Source organism: Peromyscus maniculatus, chromosome 1, assembly GCF_049852395.1.
Source record: "Peromyscus maniculatus bairdii isolate BWxNUB_F1_BW_parent chromosome 1, HU_Pman_BW_mat_3.1, whole genome shotgun sequence".
NCBI classification, from domain to species: domain Eukaryota; kingdom Metazoa; phylum Chordata; class Mammalia; order Rodentia; family Cricetidae; genus Peromyscus; species Peromyscus maniculatus.
In genome coordinates, this window is record NC_134852.1 from 11,023,300 (window position 1) to 11,040,776 (window position 17,477).

Sequence of the window (17,477 nt, forward strand, 5' to 3'; positions counted from 1 at the left end):
TCTGTAACTCCAACCTCTGACACTCTCACACAGACTTGCATGAAGGCAAAAAATTTCAAAACTTAAAAAAAAAAGTCAGCATAGGCTCATCAGTTTGAAAGCTCAGTCACCAGGAAGTAGCATTCTTTGAAAAGATAAGGAGCTATGGCCTTGTGGGAGGAAGTATGGAGTAGGCTTTGAGGTTTCAAAAGCCCAGGCCAAGCCCAGAGTCTCCCTCTCTGCTTCAGATGAGGATCTAGTGCTCAGCTGCTGCTCCCATGCCTCCCTGTGTAGCACCATGCTTCTGTGCCAGGAGGACAATGGACCAAACCCCTGAAATTGTAAGTAAGCCACCAATCAAAAGCTCCCCATCAGAAGAGTTCCTTTGGTCATGTTGTGCCTTCTCAGCGATAAAACAGTGACTAAACACAGATACCTGCAGACGATGGGATTTCACTCAGCTGCAACTCAGAAAAGTGCAATTTGCAAGTATGCTGTAGAAGGCAGTAAACATTGTACTGAGTGAAGCAGGGCAGACCCGAAAAGACACATGTTGCATGTTCTCCCTCACAGGTGGATCTCAGTGCTGAGTATTTAAATTTGTGTGTATTTATTTTGAAGAATCCAGAAAACAAGAAAGGGGCCATTGGTAGAGGGAAGAAGAAAAACCTTAAGGGAGACAGCATAGTAGAACACAGGTGATACTAAAGGGGATATGGAGGAAAGAGGAGGGAGGTCTGACCAGGGAGAGCATGGGAACATGGGGCGGAAGCAGAACAGGGGAGTGGATAGCTAACAATAAGGATGTCCTTAAAAGCCACATGGAAATCAAGTATTTTATATGCTTGCTAAATATTTTGTGTATATAGGCATGTGTATAGATATGTGTGCATGTATATGTACATATATCCATATAAAAATGTGTAAGTAGAGTTACCCTACACATGGAATTATTCTAGTAGGAATTAAATGTGATCAAAACTGATAGTATGTACATCTCAAAGGTCTTAGGGGAGGGAGAAATAGGAGAGATGATGGAGGGTATGTCCTAAGATACCAGTGGAGGTAGGAAGAAAACGAGCTAGAGGAGCAAGGAGGTACAGGAAAGGCACTGGAAAAGGGATCAGTCTAAAGACCAATGCCACAGATGTAATAGAATATCTCAATTAAACACATTTTCTGATCAAAAGATAAATCAAAAGAAAGAAGATAGGTGCTGTGCTTGAGAAGGAAACACACACCGGAGCATGGATGTTGCTCACAGGCTCAGTGGTAGAGGACCATTCTAAGAAAACAAGACAGAGTAGGGGACTCTATGTATGAGAGGGAGTAGAGATGTAGCACATGAAGCTGAGTTTGAGACTCTGACTGGGGGGAAAGACATTAAGAAAGAAAGACTCAAATGAAATAATCAAAGGTGGGATCAGGTAGACAGTTCATACTCCGTTGGAGGTGCACAAGCAGACCGGAAACTCAATTAGTTGCAGGTGTTATATATGGCAGGATGAGGAGATGGGTTAGCTTGTGCAATAGGGGGTCTTGGAGAAGTCCAATGCTGCAGTCATCATGGATGAGGAAGTTGAAATGATACTACCCTCACTATCAATATCTACACAAGGACCAGAGAAACGCTTTGGCATTCCCATGTGTCTAGATCATAGTCATCAATGGCATGACAATGCTCAAGTCAACCTTCGTTGTGGAGCCGTTTGCCATGGTGGTCCAACTGTTAGGCAGGCCTGCTATGGTGTGTGACGACATTCAGTGCTCCTCCACATCCTTGAGCCTCACGCTGGGCGCCAATTGTCCAGGCCAGCGAGATTTTCAGCAGAGACCCTAGAAGGGGGGATGGTGAATAAAAGGGACAAGAGACACAAAGAATTGACAGCAAGACAGTATTCTGATCAAGCTGAAATTTTTTATTTTTCTTAGGCAGGTTTTATAGTAAGCAGACCAGGAAGCTTTCTTTGGGAAAAAATTAGGGGACTCTTGAGTTGCCAAGCAACCCAACCACAAAACATTGTTACTAATGGTCAGTATAGCAGAAAGACAAGGAAAGGTTATTTTCTAATAACTCAGGACTTGTCCAGGCATGTCAAAAGTTTCTGGTTAGTGGCTCAATGCTGGACAACAGAAACTTAACTCAGGCAGGCAATATGGCAAGGCTTACAACTGTCCCTGGCACCGGCATTTACATGAGATCTGGGAAGGGGGTAGCTAGGCTCTCAGCTTAGGGCTCCTGAAGGCCCCATGGGCTCTCTTCTGCTCTTCCAAGCATGCAGCAATAGAGCGCCAAGGCCCAACAGGATAATGATAGCCATGATAAGCCGGATGATATTCTCTAAACTGCTACGTAACTGTTTAGGAGATTCTGTGGAGAAAAAAAGGCAAACTTTAAAGTGTTTATAGCAACAAATATCAATTTTTGGCTGTTTTTTATAAGACCACGACATTTTGGTCTCAGAAACAAATACATCTCTACATGAATTATAGAAAGACCCCTTCTGACAAATACACAGAAATGTAAGGAAAGCGAAGGAGGCCTTTTGGTTGGATGAGCTATGGCCAAATAGATATCAAAATGCTGCTACTGCATTTTCTACAATGTCAGACTCATACAAGGATCATTTTTCTTTGAAACAAAGCACAAAAAGAGATGCATGATGAAGCTCTACCTAAATCATTACAGACTATATAGATATATGTTTTGTCTCCTGTGTGGAATTAGTGTATAAATATGTGTGTGTGTCTGTCTTTGTCTGTATATATGTGTCTCTGTGTGTCCATGCCTGTGTGTGTCTGTGCTTCTGTTTGTGTGTGTGTGTGTGTGTGTGTGTGTGTGTGTGTGTGTGTGTGTGTATTACACATATTCATCAGATAAAGAAGAAAGAGACTGGGTAGGAATAGAAGACTGGTGGGAGTGAGAACAGAGGCAAAAGAGTAACAGAGGTGAACATGGTCACAGTACAGGATGTACCTGAAGAACATGTCATTGTAAACTCATCACTTTGTGCAATGGATAGAAACTTACAAAAATGTTTGATGTGAATTTTCTGTGGAATGAACGGATATAAAATATCAGGTAGAAAGAAGAAAGATAATAAGAAGGCTGGGTGAAAGGCGAACTTGGGGTGACAGAGATGATGTAACAAAGAAGGAACAAGATTTGAAAAGTGTTTTCAGGACACAAATGAGAGTTTGATAATGAGCCACGTGAGAACTGAGGGCAAAAGAGGATCCCTGAAGAATTCTGGTTCAAAGGGGACAGAGGCACTCTCTGTTGATACAAGGACTTATGTGAGGAGAATGCAAGGATGCTTTCCAATCTGGGGCTTTGTTGAACTATGTGCTAAATGTCTTCAAAGATAAATTTCAAATATCCCTTTGGATATATAGTTCTGAACATTGTAGAGGATTTCTCAGCTGCAGCAGTAAAATTAAAATCTATCATCAAATGTTGCATAGAAGTGGATGTCTAAGTATGAGCAGACCCCACCAACACTCCTGTATGCCACCTGCTCACATAAAAGCTCATCATGGGCCATCCTATTTTCTACTCTACACGGGATGTCTTCCTCCTGCCTCCTCATGTCCATCTTCCCATCTTTAACCCATGCACACTTGATGTTTTCTATCCCAAGTTTTCTATCTCAACTATGTCCCCAACTGGAACTTCCACGGCCCTGTGCCCTTTGTTCCCCACACCTGAAACATGTCCCAACTCTTAAAACCCCAAGACATCCCTAAGGACCAGATGTTCTAAGATATAAAGAAATAAGTCCCCTCCATCAAGAAATCTGGCACTGCTGTTTCTGAGTTCTCTTCTGTTAATGTTTCCTGCATTATCCACTGGACTGAGGGCTGTTCAGAGGGGGCACTATGATGACAAAGGCTGGTGGGACAGATAAGAGTAGTACGCTTCTCTCACCAAGGAAACTTCATGACACAACAGATGAAGACCGTTACACATTGCATCACATATGGCATTACAAAACAACAAACCAAAATGCAGACATGTGAAAGTGGATGGAAGAAAAGCCCACGAGGCCTTGACCCTACATAAATAACTACAGGGAACTAGGAATTCTGAGAGTGAGAGAAATGGTCTTCCCCAGGGAGGAGAACACCCGTTGGTTATCCAATGCCAAATGGTCAGATCTGTAAACACACAACAACATTATACAGACTAAGGAGGGTATATTAGAAATATATACATCCATCTACATATACATAAATGCATGTATCAACAATTAATGAAAAGGAAGCCATGTATTTGAAAGAGAACAAGGGGGTACATGGGAGGGTTTAGAGGAAGATAAAGGAGGAATGAAATGACATATTATATCATAATCTAAAAGGCAAAAGAAAAAACAGATGTTCTCTTGAAATCTAAAAAATCACCTTCAATGGAGAAACTAGCAGATATATTCCAATTGTTCTGTCCTGTTGGATAGTGACAAATTTGTCACACACACAATTCAGAAGGAAACATTGGAGGACAACAGTCAGCAATCACGTGGAACACCATCTTTCAGAAAGGTTCTCATTATGGATAGGTGAGGACTTCTAGTCCCCAGATGAATATTCTCGTATCTACCCCAAAATAATATAATTAACACATAATGTTCAGAGTCCATAATGCAAATGGAGCAATTCCAGTCAGAATAGCAGTGTTGTGTGCAACACACAGCACACAGGAGACATGCAGTGGAATTGGCATATCTCACATGGCATCCCTTGAGGACTCTCTAAGCACAGACATAAGGAACAAGAACCAGACGTACTTACCTGGGATTGAAAACTCAAGGGGCTCACTAGGCAGTGACCACAAGTAGGAACTGTGTTTGTTAGAGCCAAAGCATCTGTAGGTCCTCAGGTGCTCCAGGCTCACATGAGAGATGAGGAATGTGTTGTGGTCCTGCCGTGAGCAGTTCTGGGGAAAGGAAGCATTTCCATCTCTGCAGAGGATGAAGATATTAAAGGAACCATGTATGTGGCAGTGGAGAGTTGCATTGATTTCTGAGAATCCCTGAGGTCCTGTATCAACAGTAAGCAAAGGCTTCTCCATGTAAACACCTGAAAGAAAAAGACTCTGATGTTAGTTGTTTCTGGTGACACATTCTTTAATATGAACACTTCATAGGCAGAGGCAGGTGGATTGTTGTGAGTTTAAATTAACCTGCTCTATATCGAGGTTTCAAGGCCAGACTGAGTTACATGATGAGACCCTGTCTCAAAAAAAATTACAAAAAGAACCTTGTATTAGTTAGGACTTCTGTTGATGCAATGAACAAACATGACCAAAAGCAAGTTGTGGAGGAAAGGGTTTATTTGGCTTACACTTCAGCATTACTGTTCACCATTGATAGAAGTCGGGACAAGAACACAAGCAGGGCAGGATGCTAGAGGCAGGAGCTGATGCAGAGGCCATGGACAGATGCTGCTAACTGACTTGCATCCCATGGCTTGACCAGCCTGCTTTCTTATAGAACCTAACATCAGCCTGGTAATGGTACAACCCATCATGAGCTGGGCCCTACCCCAATGATCACTACTTGAGAAAATGCCTTGCAGCTGTATCTCATGAAGGCATTTCTTCAACTGAGTCTCCTTCCTCTCTGATGAATCTAGCTTGTAACAATGGACACAAGTTGACCCTAAACTAGCCAGTACAACTCTGTTATTTAAAACATGATGAAAATAAGCCTACATTTCACAGAGTCTGACCAGAGAGAAGAAAAGATGAAGACAAAAGGAATCTCATCAATTGGCAATCTATAGGGACCACAAAACATGTTTGTATCATTTTCCATGAACCAGGACCATAGAGAATGTCTATGTATATACAGAAGGCTGCTGTCAATGCCCATGAACTCCATCCTTTAGGAGATATAAGTACTGTTCTGAAAGGAACCTAGAACAAGGTCAGCATAGAGGGAGGGTCACAAATCAAAACGGAAGGGTCTGGGGATGAATCTTATTTGGTCAAATTCTTGCCCGTGGCCTAAAATCATCACCATATGAATGGTGTCATTGTCCCCCTCTATCATGACAGTACTAGGAGACTAGAAGCAGAGGGGTCATAAGTACAAGATTTGTTTGGATACACAGCAAGGTCAAGGCCAGACTGGGATACCTGAGAACCTGTCTCCAAAAACTGCCAAGAAAAATGAAAATTGAAAAGGAAAGGATGAAATGAGAGAAGAGAAAGAGAGTAGTGGGGGAGGGCAGGAGAGGTGAAGAGAGAAGGGGAGGGGGGTAAAAAGAGATGAGAGGAGAGGGAAGAGATCCATATATGGGAGCAGAGACACAGGGCAGGGCCTGGGATGGGGCAAATGTGGTTCAGTGAGGTAGGCATCAGAGACTGAGTCTGAAGGACAGTGTGCTTGGGCAGTTACTCACCTGTCACCACCAGCTCCAGTTTGTCACTACTTTGTGGCGATTCGCCTAACTTGGAGTGTTCACAGTAATAAATCCCAGCATTTCTGTGTATCATATTCTGCAGACTGAATTCAAACACCTCCTGGGCTCCCTGTGGGGTACGATCAAACCACTTTGCATCTGGTACATAATGGATTAGACGCACTCTGATCACTCCTGGAGGGGTCCTGCAGAAGATGGTCACAGCACTGCCTGTGGAAATCACAGCTCCCGGAAATGCCCAGATGGAAGGCTGGGGTGATGGCCCTGGAGAGACACAGGAAAAGAGAGCTATTCAACTAAAGAAAGGAAAGCCAGGTTCCCAAGGAGATATAGAATAGCCTCCACAACAATTACTAATCAAGAAAATACCCCACAGACATGCCCACAGGCCAATATGGTGGGGGCAATTCCTCAGTTGATGTTTCTTCTTCCCAGAGGACTCTAGCTTGTGCCATGTTGAAAGAAAACTAACCAGCACACTTCCAGAGAGAAGTCTCACATTTTCAGAATTGATCTTCAGACATAGTTCTGAAATAGTGACTGTGTGTCTGTGTGTCTGTATGCGTGTGCATGTTTGTATTTGTATGAGTTGAAACTAAGAAGGGGATCATGAGAAAAATAGAACTCAAGATAGGTAGGAAATTGAAAGTGTAATGAGATGACGTAACAGGAAAGCAGCAATGGGGACTATCCTGGGGAAAAAAGCAGCAATAATAATAACACATGTGGCTGTGAACAGAGATCTGAGTGCTGAGATTAAAGGTGTGTGTGCGCCATCACACTTGGCCTGAATTTTAATTTAAAAGTTAATTGAGACAGCCAGTCATGGCACATGACTTGAATGCTAGCACTTGAAAGACAGAGGCAGAGGCAGGTAGATCTCTGTGAGTTTGAGGCCAGCCTGGGCTACAGAATGAGTTCCAGGACAGCCAAGGTTACACAGAGAAACCTAAAAAAAACCAAAACAAAAACCACATGATTACAAAGAAAGAAGACAAAAGGCTGGTGACATGGCTCAGTAGATAAGCATACTTGCTTATACTTGTAGCTTGAGGATCTGAGTTCAAATCTCCAGCATCCGCACACAAACAAGCATACATGAAAGCATGGCTGTACATACTTGTAACACTGGGGTGTGGGGACAAGAGAGACTCAAGAGCCTGGTGATTCAGCCAGCTGAACCAAATCAGCAAGTTTCAGGTTAGGTGATAGATCCTATCTCAGGGAAATATGGTGGAGAGTGGGAGAGGAAGACACTTGGACACCTTGCTCTGGACTCCTCATGTATGCATACACACCCACACCCTGTGTACATGCACACACACAAACCACACACCACTCACATTGTGGTTTAAATGTGAAAGAAGAGAAAAGCAGAAGTGGGAAGAACTATGGGAGGAAGGGAAACAGTTGGCAGCAGAGAAGGGACCCGGGAGAGGGAAGAGGGGGAGGGCAACCGTGAGAACCAAGAAGAACGGCACATGTGGAAAGATGCTTGAGGAAAATACTTTCTGTGCCCTTGTAGATGTAACAGTCTTATTAAATAAGAAACACGGAGTCAAACAGAGTTAAAAGCCCAAAAGGTCTGAGCAGTAGCTAAGAGCTGAGACTAAAACCACCTTCTATGGTTGGTAGTGAGATAAAAGTTGTGTGTCCCATGCTGGCTGTGTCCTTGAACACACAAACTCTGCCTGCCATGTGATCAGATTAAATGCATGCACCACCACCGGGCTGCTTCTGCTATGGCTTGCTATTATTTCTGACCCCCAGGCAACTTTATTTATTAACATACAAATAAAATCACATTTCAGCACAAATAAAATATCACCATATGTTCTAATCAAAAAACTCGTGATATTAAAAAGAAAATACACTTGTGTTGGTGGTTGGAGGATGTACCTGGGAGACAAGCTTCTGGGCATGTCAGTGAGGGGTAGTCCAAATTCAGGTTGTCTCTGGCCCTGCCTGTGAGAGAGCAGACTGATTAGATTCACTGAGGTGGGAGCACCCACCCTAAAAGTGAGAAGCACCATTCTCAGGGCTTGGGTCATGCATTAAAAAAGGAGAACAGTAGCTGAGCTCAGGCAGCCTCAGCCTCTGCTGATGCGATGTTGACCACCTGCCTCAAATTCCTGCCACCATGCCTTCCCACCATGACGGATGCACCTCGAGTCCCTCAAACTGCAATAAAGTGAACCGTGACTTCCTTAAGTAGATTTAGTCATGTGTTTCACTGCAACAATAAAAAGACTACACTGTACTGTACTGTACTGTACTATACTATACTGTACTATACTATACTGTACTATACTATACTATACTATACTGTACTGTACTATACTGTACTATACTATACTGTACTGTACTATACTATACTGTACTATACTGTACTGTACTATACTATACTGTACTGTACTATACTATACTATACTGTACTATACTATACTATACTGTACTGTACTATACCATACTGCACTGTACTATACTATACTATACTGTGCTGTACTATACTATACTATACTGTACTGTACTATACTGTGCTGTACTATACTATACTATACTGTACTGTACTATACTGTACTATACTATACTGTACTATACTGTACTGTACCATACTGTACTATACTATACTGTACTGTACTATACTATACTGTACTATACTGTACTGTACTATACTGTACTGTACTATACTATACTGTACTATACTATACTATACTGTACTATACTGTACTATACTGTACTGTACTATACTATATTGTACTATACTGTACTGTACTATACTGTACTATACTATACTGTACTGTACTATACTATACTGTACTATACTATACTGTACTATACTATACTGTACTGTACTATACTGTACTATACTATACTGTACTGTACTATACTATACTATACTGTACTATACTATACGATACTGTACTATACGATACTGCACTATACTATACTACACTGTACTATACTGTAATGTACTGTACTGTACTGTAATATACTGTACTGTACTATACTATACTGTACTATACTGTACTGTACTGTACTGTACTATACTGTACTGTACTGTACTATACTGTACTGTACTATAGTATACTGTACTATACTATACTGTACTGTACTATGCTATACTGTACTGTACTGTACTATACTGTACTGTACTATACTATACTGTACTATAGTATACTGTACTATACTATACTGTACTGTACTATGCTATACTGTACTATGCTATACTGTACTATACTGTACTGCACTATAAAGTACTATACTATACTATACTATACTGTACTATACTATACTATACTGTACTGTACTATACTGTACTGTACTATACTGTGCTGTACTATACTGTACTGTACTATACTGTACTGTACTGTACTATACTATACTGTACTGTACTGTACTATACTATACTAGAGCAGTTAGATATACAGGATATACAGAGTATGGGGTTTTATTCAGACAGAAAGATGAACTGATATAATTTACAAGAATATGAAAATATCCTCATATTGAGAAAAAAAAATCAGGCTCAAATAGTGTATGTTTTGTCTCCTATATGAAATCGGTATACATATATGTTTGTGTGTCTGTCTGTCTGGGTTTGTGTCTTTATATAGATATATGTATGTGTGTATATACATATATATAATATACATATTCATAAGAATAGAAAGGACTTATGTGAGGAGGATGTGGGGATGCTTTCCAGTCTGGAGTTTGTTGAGATGTGTGATAAATGTGTGCAAAGATAAATTTCAAATATCCCATTGGATATATAGTTCTGAACATCATAGAGGATTTCTCAGCTGCAGCAGTAAAATTAAAATCCATCATCAAATGTTGCATAGAAATGGACGTCTAAGTATGAGCAGACCCTTCAACATTCCTGTATGCCACCTGCTCACATAAAAGCTCATCATAGGCCATCCCATTTTCTACTCTACAGGGGATTTCTTTCCCCTGCCTCCTCATGTCCATCTTCCCATCTTTAACCCATGCACACTTGATGTTTTCTATCCCAAGTTGTCTATCCCAACTATGTTCCCAACTGGAAGTTCCATGGCCCTGTGCCCTTTGTTCCCCACACCTGAAACATGTCCCAACTCTTAAAACACCAAGACATCCCTAAGGACCAGAAGTTCTAAGATAGAAAGAAATAAGTCCCCTCCATCAAGAAATATGGCACTGCTGTTCCTGAGTTCTCTTGTGTTAATGTTTCCTGCATTCTCCACTGGACTGAGGGCTGTTCAGAGGGGGCACTATGATGACAAAGGCTGGTGGGACAGATAAGAGTAGTACTCGTCCCCCACCAAGGAAACTTCATGACACAACAGATGAAGACTGTTACACATCACATCACATCATCACATCACATCACATCATCACATCACATCACATCATCACATCACATCATCACATCACATCATCACATCACATCACATCACATACACCACTACAAACACAACAAACCAAAATGCAGAGTTGTGCAGCTCAGTTGCAATACATCTACAAAACAACCCCTACATTGTAATAGAGGGGGAGGAAAGAGTGTAAGAACCAAAGCATGAGGGAGTTTGTTGTGAGACTGTGTCTCCTACTAATGTCAGAGGCAACACACATAAAGTTTCACCATGACTGCTGAAACATGAGCTGGACAAGGACAACAAAACAGACATGTGAAAGTGGATGGGAGAAAGCCCATGGGGCCTCGACCCTACATAAATAACAACAGAGAACTGGGAATTCTAAGAGTGAGAGAAATGTTCTTCCCCAGGGAGGAGAACACCAGTAGGTTATCCAATGCCAAATGGTCAGCTCTGGAAACATACAACAACATTATACAGACTAAGGAGGGTATATTAGAAATATATACATGGATATACATATACGTATATTCATGTAGCAACAATTAATGTAAAAGGAAGCCATGGATTTGAAAGAGAACAAGGGGGTACAGGGGATGGTTTAGAGGAAGAAAAAGGAGGGATGAAATGACATATTATATCATAATCTAAAAGGTAAAAGAAAAAACAGATGATCTCTTCAAATCTAAAAAAATCACCTTCAATGGAGAAACTAGGAGATACATTCCAATCGTTTTGTCCTGTGGGATAGTGATATATTTGTCACACACACAACTCAGAAAGCAACAATGAAGGACAACAGTCAACAATCTAGTGGAACACCATCTTTCAGGAAGGTTCTCATTATGGATAGGTAAAGACTTCTATTCCCCAGATGAATATTCTTATATCTACCCCAAAATAATATAATTAACATGTAATGTTCAGAGTCCATAGTGCAAATGGAGCAATTCCAGTCAGAATAGCAGTGTGGTGTGCAACACACAGCACACAGGAGACATGCAGTGGAATTGGAAGCATTTCCATCTCTGCAGAGGATGAAGATATTAAAGGAACCATGTATGTGGCAGTGGAGAGTTGCATTGATTTCTGAGAATCCCTGAGGTCTGAAATCAACAGTAAGGAATGGCTTCTCCATGTAAACACCTGGAAGAAAAAGTTCCTGCTATTAGTTGCTTGTGGTGACACATTCCTTTAATCTGAACACTTCATAGACAGAGGCAGGTGGACTGTTGTGAGTTTAAAAACAACCTGCTCTATATTGAGGTTTCAAGTTCAGACAGAGTTTCATGGTGAGACCCTGTCTCAAAAAGTTTACAAAAAGACCCTTGTCTCAGTTAGGGCTTATGTTGCTGTGATGAAAGACCATTACCAAAAAACAAGTTGGGGAGCAAATGTTTTATTTGGCTTCCCCTTCACCATTACTGTTCATCACCAAAGGAAGTCAGGACAGGAACTCAAACAGGGCAGGATGCTGGAGGTAGGAGCTGATACAGAAGCCATGGCGTGGCGCTGCTTACTGACTTACTGGCTTCCAATGGCTTGCTTAGCCTGCATTCTCAGAGAATCCAGGATCCAGGGTGCCTCCAGCCCAGTAATGGCACCACCCACCATGTACTAGGCCCTCCCCCATGAGAGCTACCTGAGAAAATTTCTTACAACTGGATCTTATGGAGGCATTTCCTCAACTGAGTCTCCTTCATCTCTGATGACTCTAACTTGTGTCAAGTTGACACCAAACCATACACTGCAGCCCTGTTGTTTAAAACATGATTCAAGTTAAGCCTACAAGTCACAGACCGAAGAAAAGATGAAGGCAAAAGGAGACTCATGCATTGCCAATCTATACAGATCACAAAGTGTGTTTGAATTATTCCATGAACAAAGACCATAGAGACCGTCTATGTATGACAGGATGCTGCTGTCAGTTTCCATGAACTCCAGCCGTTAAGAGCTATAATCACCATTCTGGAGGGAGCCTAGAACAAGGTCAGCACAGAAGGAGGGTCATAAAGCAAAAACAGAGGGTCTGGGGATGAATCATAGATGGGGGAAATCTTCCCTAATATACACAGTTGCCTGTGCTCTATGCCCATCACCATATGAATAGTATCATTGTCCAGGTCAATAATGCTAGTACTAGGAGAGTAGAAGCAGAGGGAACATAAACTCAAGATTATGTTTGGATACATAGCAAGTACAAGGCTGTACTGAAATGTTTCAGAACCTGTCACAAAAAAATCAAGAAAAATGGAAATTAAAAATGGAGAGGAAGGGAGGGGAGGGGAGGGGAGGGGAGGGGAGGGGAGGGGAGGGGAGAGGAGGGGAGGGGAGGAGAGGAGAGGGAAGAGATCCATATATGGGAGCAGAGATACAGGGCAGGGCCTGTGATGGGGCAAATGTGGTTCAGTGAGGTAGGCATCAGAGACTGAGTCTGAAGGACAGTGTGCTTGGGCAGTTACTCACCTGTCACCACCAGCTCCAGTATGTCATTACTTTGTAACCATTTACCTCCATCATAGTAGTCACAGTGGTAAACCCCTGCATCCCTGTGTATCACATTCTGCAGACTGAACTCACACACTTCCTGGTCTCCCTGTAAGGTACAATCAAACCACACTTTATCATTGATTAGATGCACATCAGTCACTCCTGGAGGAGTCCTGCAGAAGAAGGTCACAGCACTGCCTGTGGAAATCACAGATCCTGGAACCGCCCAGATGGAAGGCTGGGGTGGTTGCCCTGAAGAGACACAGGAAAAGATTGCTAGTCATCTGATGTCGAGAGGACCAGGTTCCCAAGGAGCTATAGAGTAGCTCCCACAACAATTACTAACCAAGAAAATGCCCCACAGACATGCCCACAGGCCAATATGGTGGGGACAATTCCTCAGTTGATGTTCCTTCTTCAGAGAGGACTCTAGTTTGTACCATGTTGAAAGAAAACTATCCAGCACACCTCCAGAGAGAAGTCTCGCAGTTTTCACAATTGATATTGTGCCAAAGTTCCAGAGGCCTAATCATCTTTACTGTTCCCAAACAGTGTGAGACTAACTTTCAGAGGAGGAGTGCAATAAGAGGAGGTGAATGGGAGGTTGGGGTGGGAATGGAAGGAGAGAAGGGAGGGGAAACTGTGATTGGTATGTACAATAAATGAAAAAAATGTTAATTAAATAGAAATTTTAAATGTGATATTCTTTTTAAAAAAATAATAACTCTCATAGTTTAGTGCTATCAGTGCCTTCTATAATCTCCCACCAGGCCAGAAATGAACCCTGCGGGTAGCTATTCTTATCACTCAGCCTTCCTATTTCCCTGGAATGAAATCCCATTAAATCACTTATCTACAGTCAGACAGTGGTGGCACAGGCCTTTAATACCAGCACTCTGGAGGCAAAAGTAGGCAGATCTCTGTGAATTTATAGCCAGCCTGGTCTACAGAGCAAGATCCAGGACAGGCTCCAAAGCTACAGAGAAATCCCGTCTCAAAAAAAAAAAAATAGTCACTGACCTATGTCTTACTTTCTCTCCTGATTCCATATAAAACTCAAAATCTACACCCACTTCTAATACCACACAAACCCTGGGAGCCTCTGGAAACAAAGGAATCCCACCTGTACTGCACCCACACAGACAGCATTTATGATGAATTTATCATGAATGATGTGTCTCCCCAGAGGCAGAACTCAGTAAGAAAGCCAGACACAGCCCAGGTGAGAAGAGATGGGAAGAAAAGGAAAACTAATTGAAAGCAAATGTCTGTATCCTCAGGAGGAAACATCTGTGAGAGTGTCACCTCCTCTGTGCCCTTTGTTTCCATATTCTTTGAGCCAGATCTCATGTGGGCATTACTGGAGCACAGTCAAGAATCCCCACCCCAAAGATGGCTGCATCATTAAGTAAGTGTGCCAGTGTCTGCCAATGAAAATCCCATCTCAGAATCTGCTCAAGAGACTTCAAGCTCCTCCCATGCTATTCCCAGCCAAACTCAGTTTCCCATGGCTAAAACAGAGAACAGACTCACCATATTGTGCCCAAATCTTCGGTGCCATTAAAAACACTGAAAATAAAACAAAAGATCTGATAAGAGAAGTCTGTCCTGTTATACACTGATCCCAACCCCAGAGCTCACATCAAAAGACCAAGACCAGATAGACAGGCTGAGGCCATGGAAGACTCTTCTGATGCACCAGGCCAGGTCTTCATAGAGAAATTTCTATGAGAAGATCCTAGGTTAAAAATCTGGGATTCTGTATTCATTACCACTCTAACTAAAAATAATGACACCTGTCTCACTTACCAAGTCCAAGAAGAGCAGCGCCAAGGACCATGGCAGAGTCTCATGCCAGATCTCCACATAAACAGCAAACAGAACTGGTGATACAGTCTGCACAGCAGGACACACCCATGAGATAGACCAGACTGCAACCCGGAACCCCTGTCAAGGATGAAGACATGCAGTACAAAACAGAAAGAGGATATGCTCTTGCTCAAGACTTGTCTCTGACAACTCAATTCTATACCAAAGCTCTGGGCTAGGCAATGCTTCCTCCATATACTTCCTGTAGTGGCTTTAAATTCTCAAAGATTTTGTGGGTAAGAGTAATGCTGTTTCCTGCTGAAACCAAATCCTATGTAAAAGACTTGTGGCCAGTGTTTCAGAAAAATAATGTGATGCGGGGTTGGGGATTTAGCTCAGTGGTAAAGTGCTTGCCTAGCAAGCGCAAGGCCCTGGGTTCGGTCCTCAGCTCTGTTAAAAAAAAAAAAGACAAAAAAAAATAATAATGTGATGCACCCAGAAAACACTGAGCCCAAATGCACAATCTACTGGATCAGTTAGATTATTCTGGATGAACACAAGAAGACATCAAATCTGACAAAATGGATGATGGGAGGGGAGGACCAGGGAAGATGCTGGGAACCAAGGCTTCTGTAGTATGCGGATGCTCTCAGTAAATTCCCCTGACCATCTAACTACACAGCCAAGTGCCTACAACTGACTGACAATACAAAAATACGTTCTCAGAAGAAGAAATATACTTGCTTAAGATATATTTTCAAAATTATTCACCATTGTTAGCCATAACAGAAATTCAAACTAAAACACTTGGCTTAGTCTGGGAGGAAGGGACTGGACCTCCCTGGACTGAGTCTACCAAGTTGATCACAGTCCTCGGGGGAGGACTTGTCCTGGAGGAGGTGGGAATGGAGGGTGGGCTGGGGGTAAGGGGAGGGCGAGGGAGGGGGGAGAATAGGGGAACCCATGGCTGATATGTAGAACTGAATGGTATTGTAAAATAAAAAATATATATCACAAAAAAAAAAGAAAACAAAAGTCAAGACCAGGTAGACTGGCCCAGCAGCAGCGGCCAACAGGGACATACAGGCCAAGCAGTGGTCCGCAGAGGTAGCCCAGCAGCAGCGACGAGCAGAGGCAGGGACGCCTCTAACCCCAACACCCTGGGAAGAAGCTATCTCCATGGGATGGAACCAGTAGGAATCTGAACACTCCATCTGAGGACAACCCAGGGCCCAGCTGCTGATCCTACAAAACCCAACAACTTGGAGGTGTTGGTGAGACTACCCCTCTCAGCTGAAATCCATCCAGGAGAGGATTCAGATCCCTACAGTTTGAAGTCTGAAGAAACAAGTTCAGCTGAGGAGTTGATGGATGAACAAAACGTGACCTGGGAACACAGAAGAAGGCGCTGCCCAGTCACCAAACCAGATCACCAGAATCTTAAGTATATACTTCACTGACTGATATCAGCTGCCCCTGAAGAAACAGCCCAATAACACCAATTTAACCAAGAACCCCTACTAAACCAAGACTAAAATTAGAACAAGAGAGGCACTCTCAGACACAGACACCACCTGCACCGCACAGAGGAAGAGATGAGTAGACACCAGTGCAAAAATACAGGCAACAACATAAAGACCTATATGGCAACATCAGAACCTAGTGATTCTACACCTGCAAGACCTGAACATACCAAGACAGAAGAAACAGAAAAAATCAATCTTAAAACGACTTAAGAAGATGATAGAGGCCCTTAAAGAAGAAATAAAACATTCCCTTAAAGAAGAAATAAAAAAAAATCCCTTAAAGAGGTAATGAAAAACTCCATTAAAGAAGAAATAAAAAACTCCCTTAAAGAAATGGAAGAAAAAACGAACAAAAAAATGGGAAGAAATCAAATCAAGCCAAGAAAAAGCAATTAAACAGATGAAAGAAACATTCCAAGATCTGAAAAATGAATTTGAGACAATAAAGAAAACACATGCTGAGGGATTGCTGGAAATAGAAATCCTGACTAAATGAACAGGAACTACAGAAACAAGCATAACCAACCGATTGCAAGAGATGGAACAGAGAATCTCTGACACTGAAGACACGATAGAGAAAATAGATTTGTCAGTCAAAGAAAACACTAAAGACAAAAAAGTCGTAACACAAAACGTCCAGGAAATTTGGGACACCATGAAAAGACCAAACCTAAGAATAATAGGGATAGAAGAAGCAGAAGAATATCAACTCAAAAACACAGAAAATATATTCAACAAAATCATAGAAGAAAACTTTCCTAACCTAAAGAAAGAAATACATATGAAGATACAAGAAGCTTACAGAACACCAAATAGGCTGGATCCAAAAAAAAATCCCCTCGCCACATAATAATCAAAACACTAAACACATAGAACAAAGAAAAAA

The 17,477-nt window shown here is 42.0% G+C and overlaps 2 protein-coding genes across 2 annotated transcripts; both read right to left on the bottom strand.

The window, feature by feature from the left end:
- Window positions 1–1,675: 1,675 nt before the first annotated feature.
- On the bottom strand, window positions 1,676–10,717 carry LOC143272856 (immunoglobulin alpha Fc receptor-like). Its single transcript, XM_076569282.1, has 4 exons — window positions 8,302–10,717; window positions 6,382–6,666; window positions 4,768–5,055; window positions 1,676–2,350 (listed from the first exon to the last, which is right to left on the bottom strand). Exons 2-4 carry the CDS (start codon window positions 6,473–6,475, stop codon window positions 2,205–2,207), a joined length of 528 nt encoding a protein of 175 aa, XP_076425397.1. The 5' UTR covers window positions 6,476–6,666; window positions 8,302–10,717; the 3' UTR covers window positions 1,676–2,204.
- A 76-nt stretch (window positions 10,718–10,793) lies between these two features.
- LOC143272855 (leukocyte immunoglobulin-like receptor subfamily A member 2) lies at window positions 10,794–15,324 on the bottom strand. The gene is made up of 4 exons (XM_076569278.1): window positions 15,066–15,324; window positions 14,790–14,825; window positions 13,233–13,508; window positions 10,794–11,912 (listed from the first exon to the last, which is right to left on the bottom strand). The coding sequence occupies exons 1-4, from the start codon at window positions 15,094–15,096 to the stop codon at window positions 11,569–11,571; spliced, it is 687 nt and encodes a 228-aa protein (XP_076425393.1). The 5' UTR covers window positions 15,097–15,324; the 3' UTR covers window positions 10,794–11,568.
- Window positions 15,325–17,477: the final 2,153 nt, after the last annotated feature.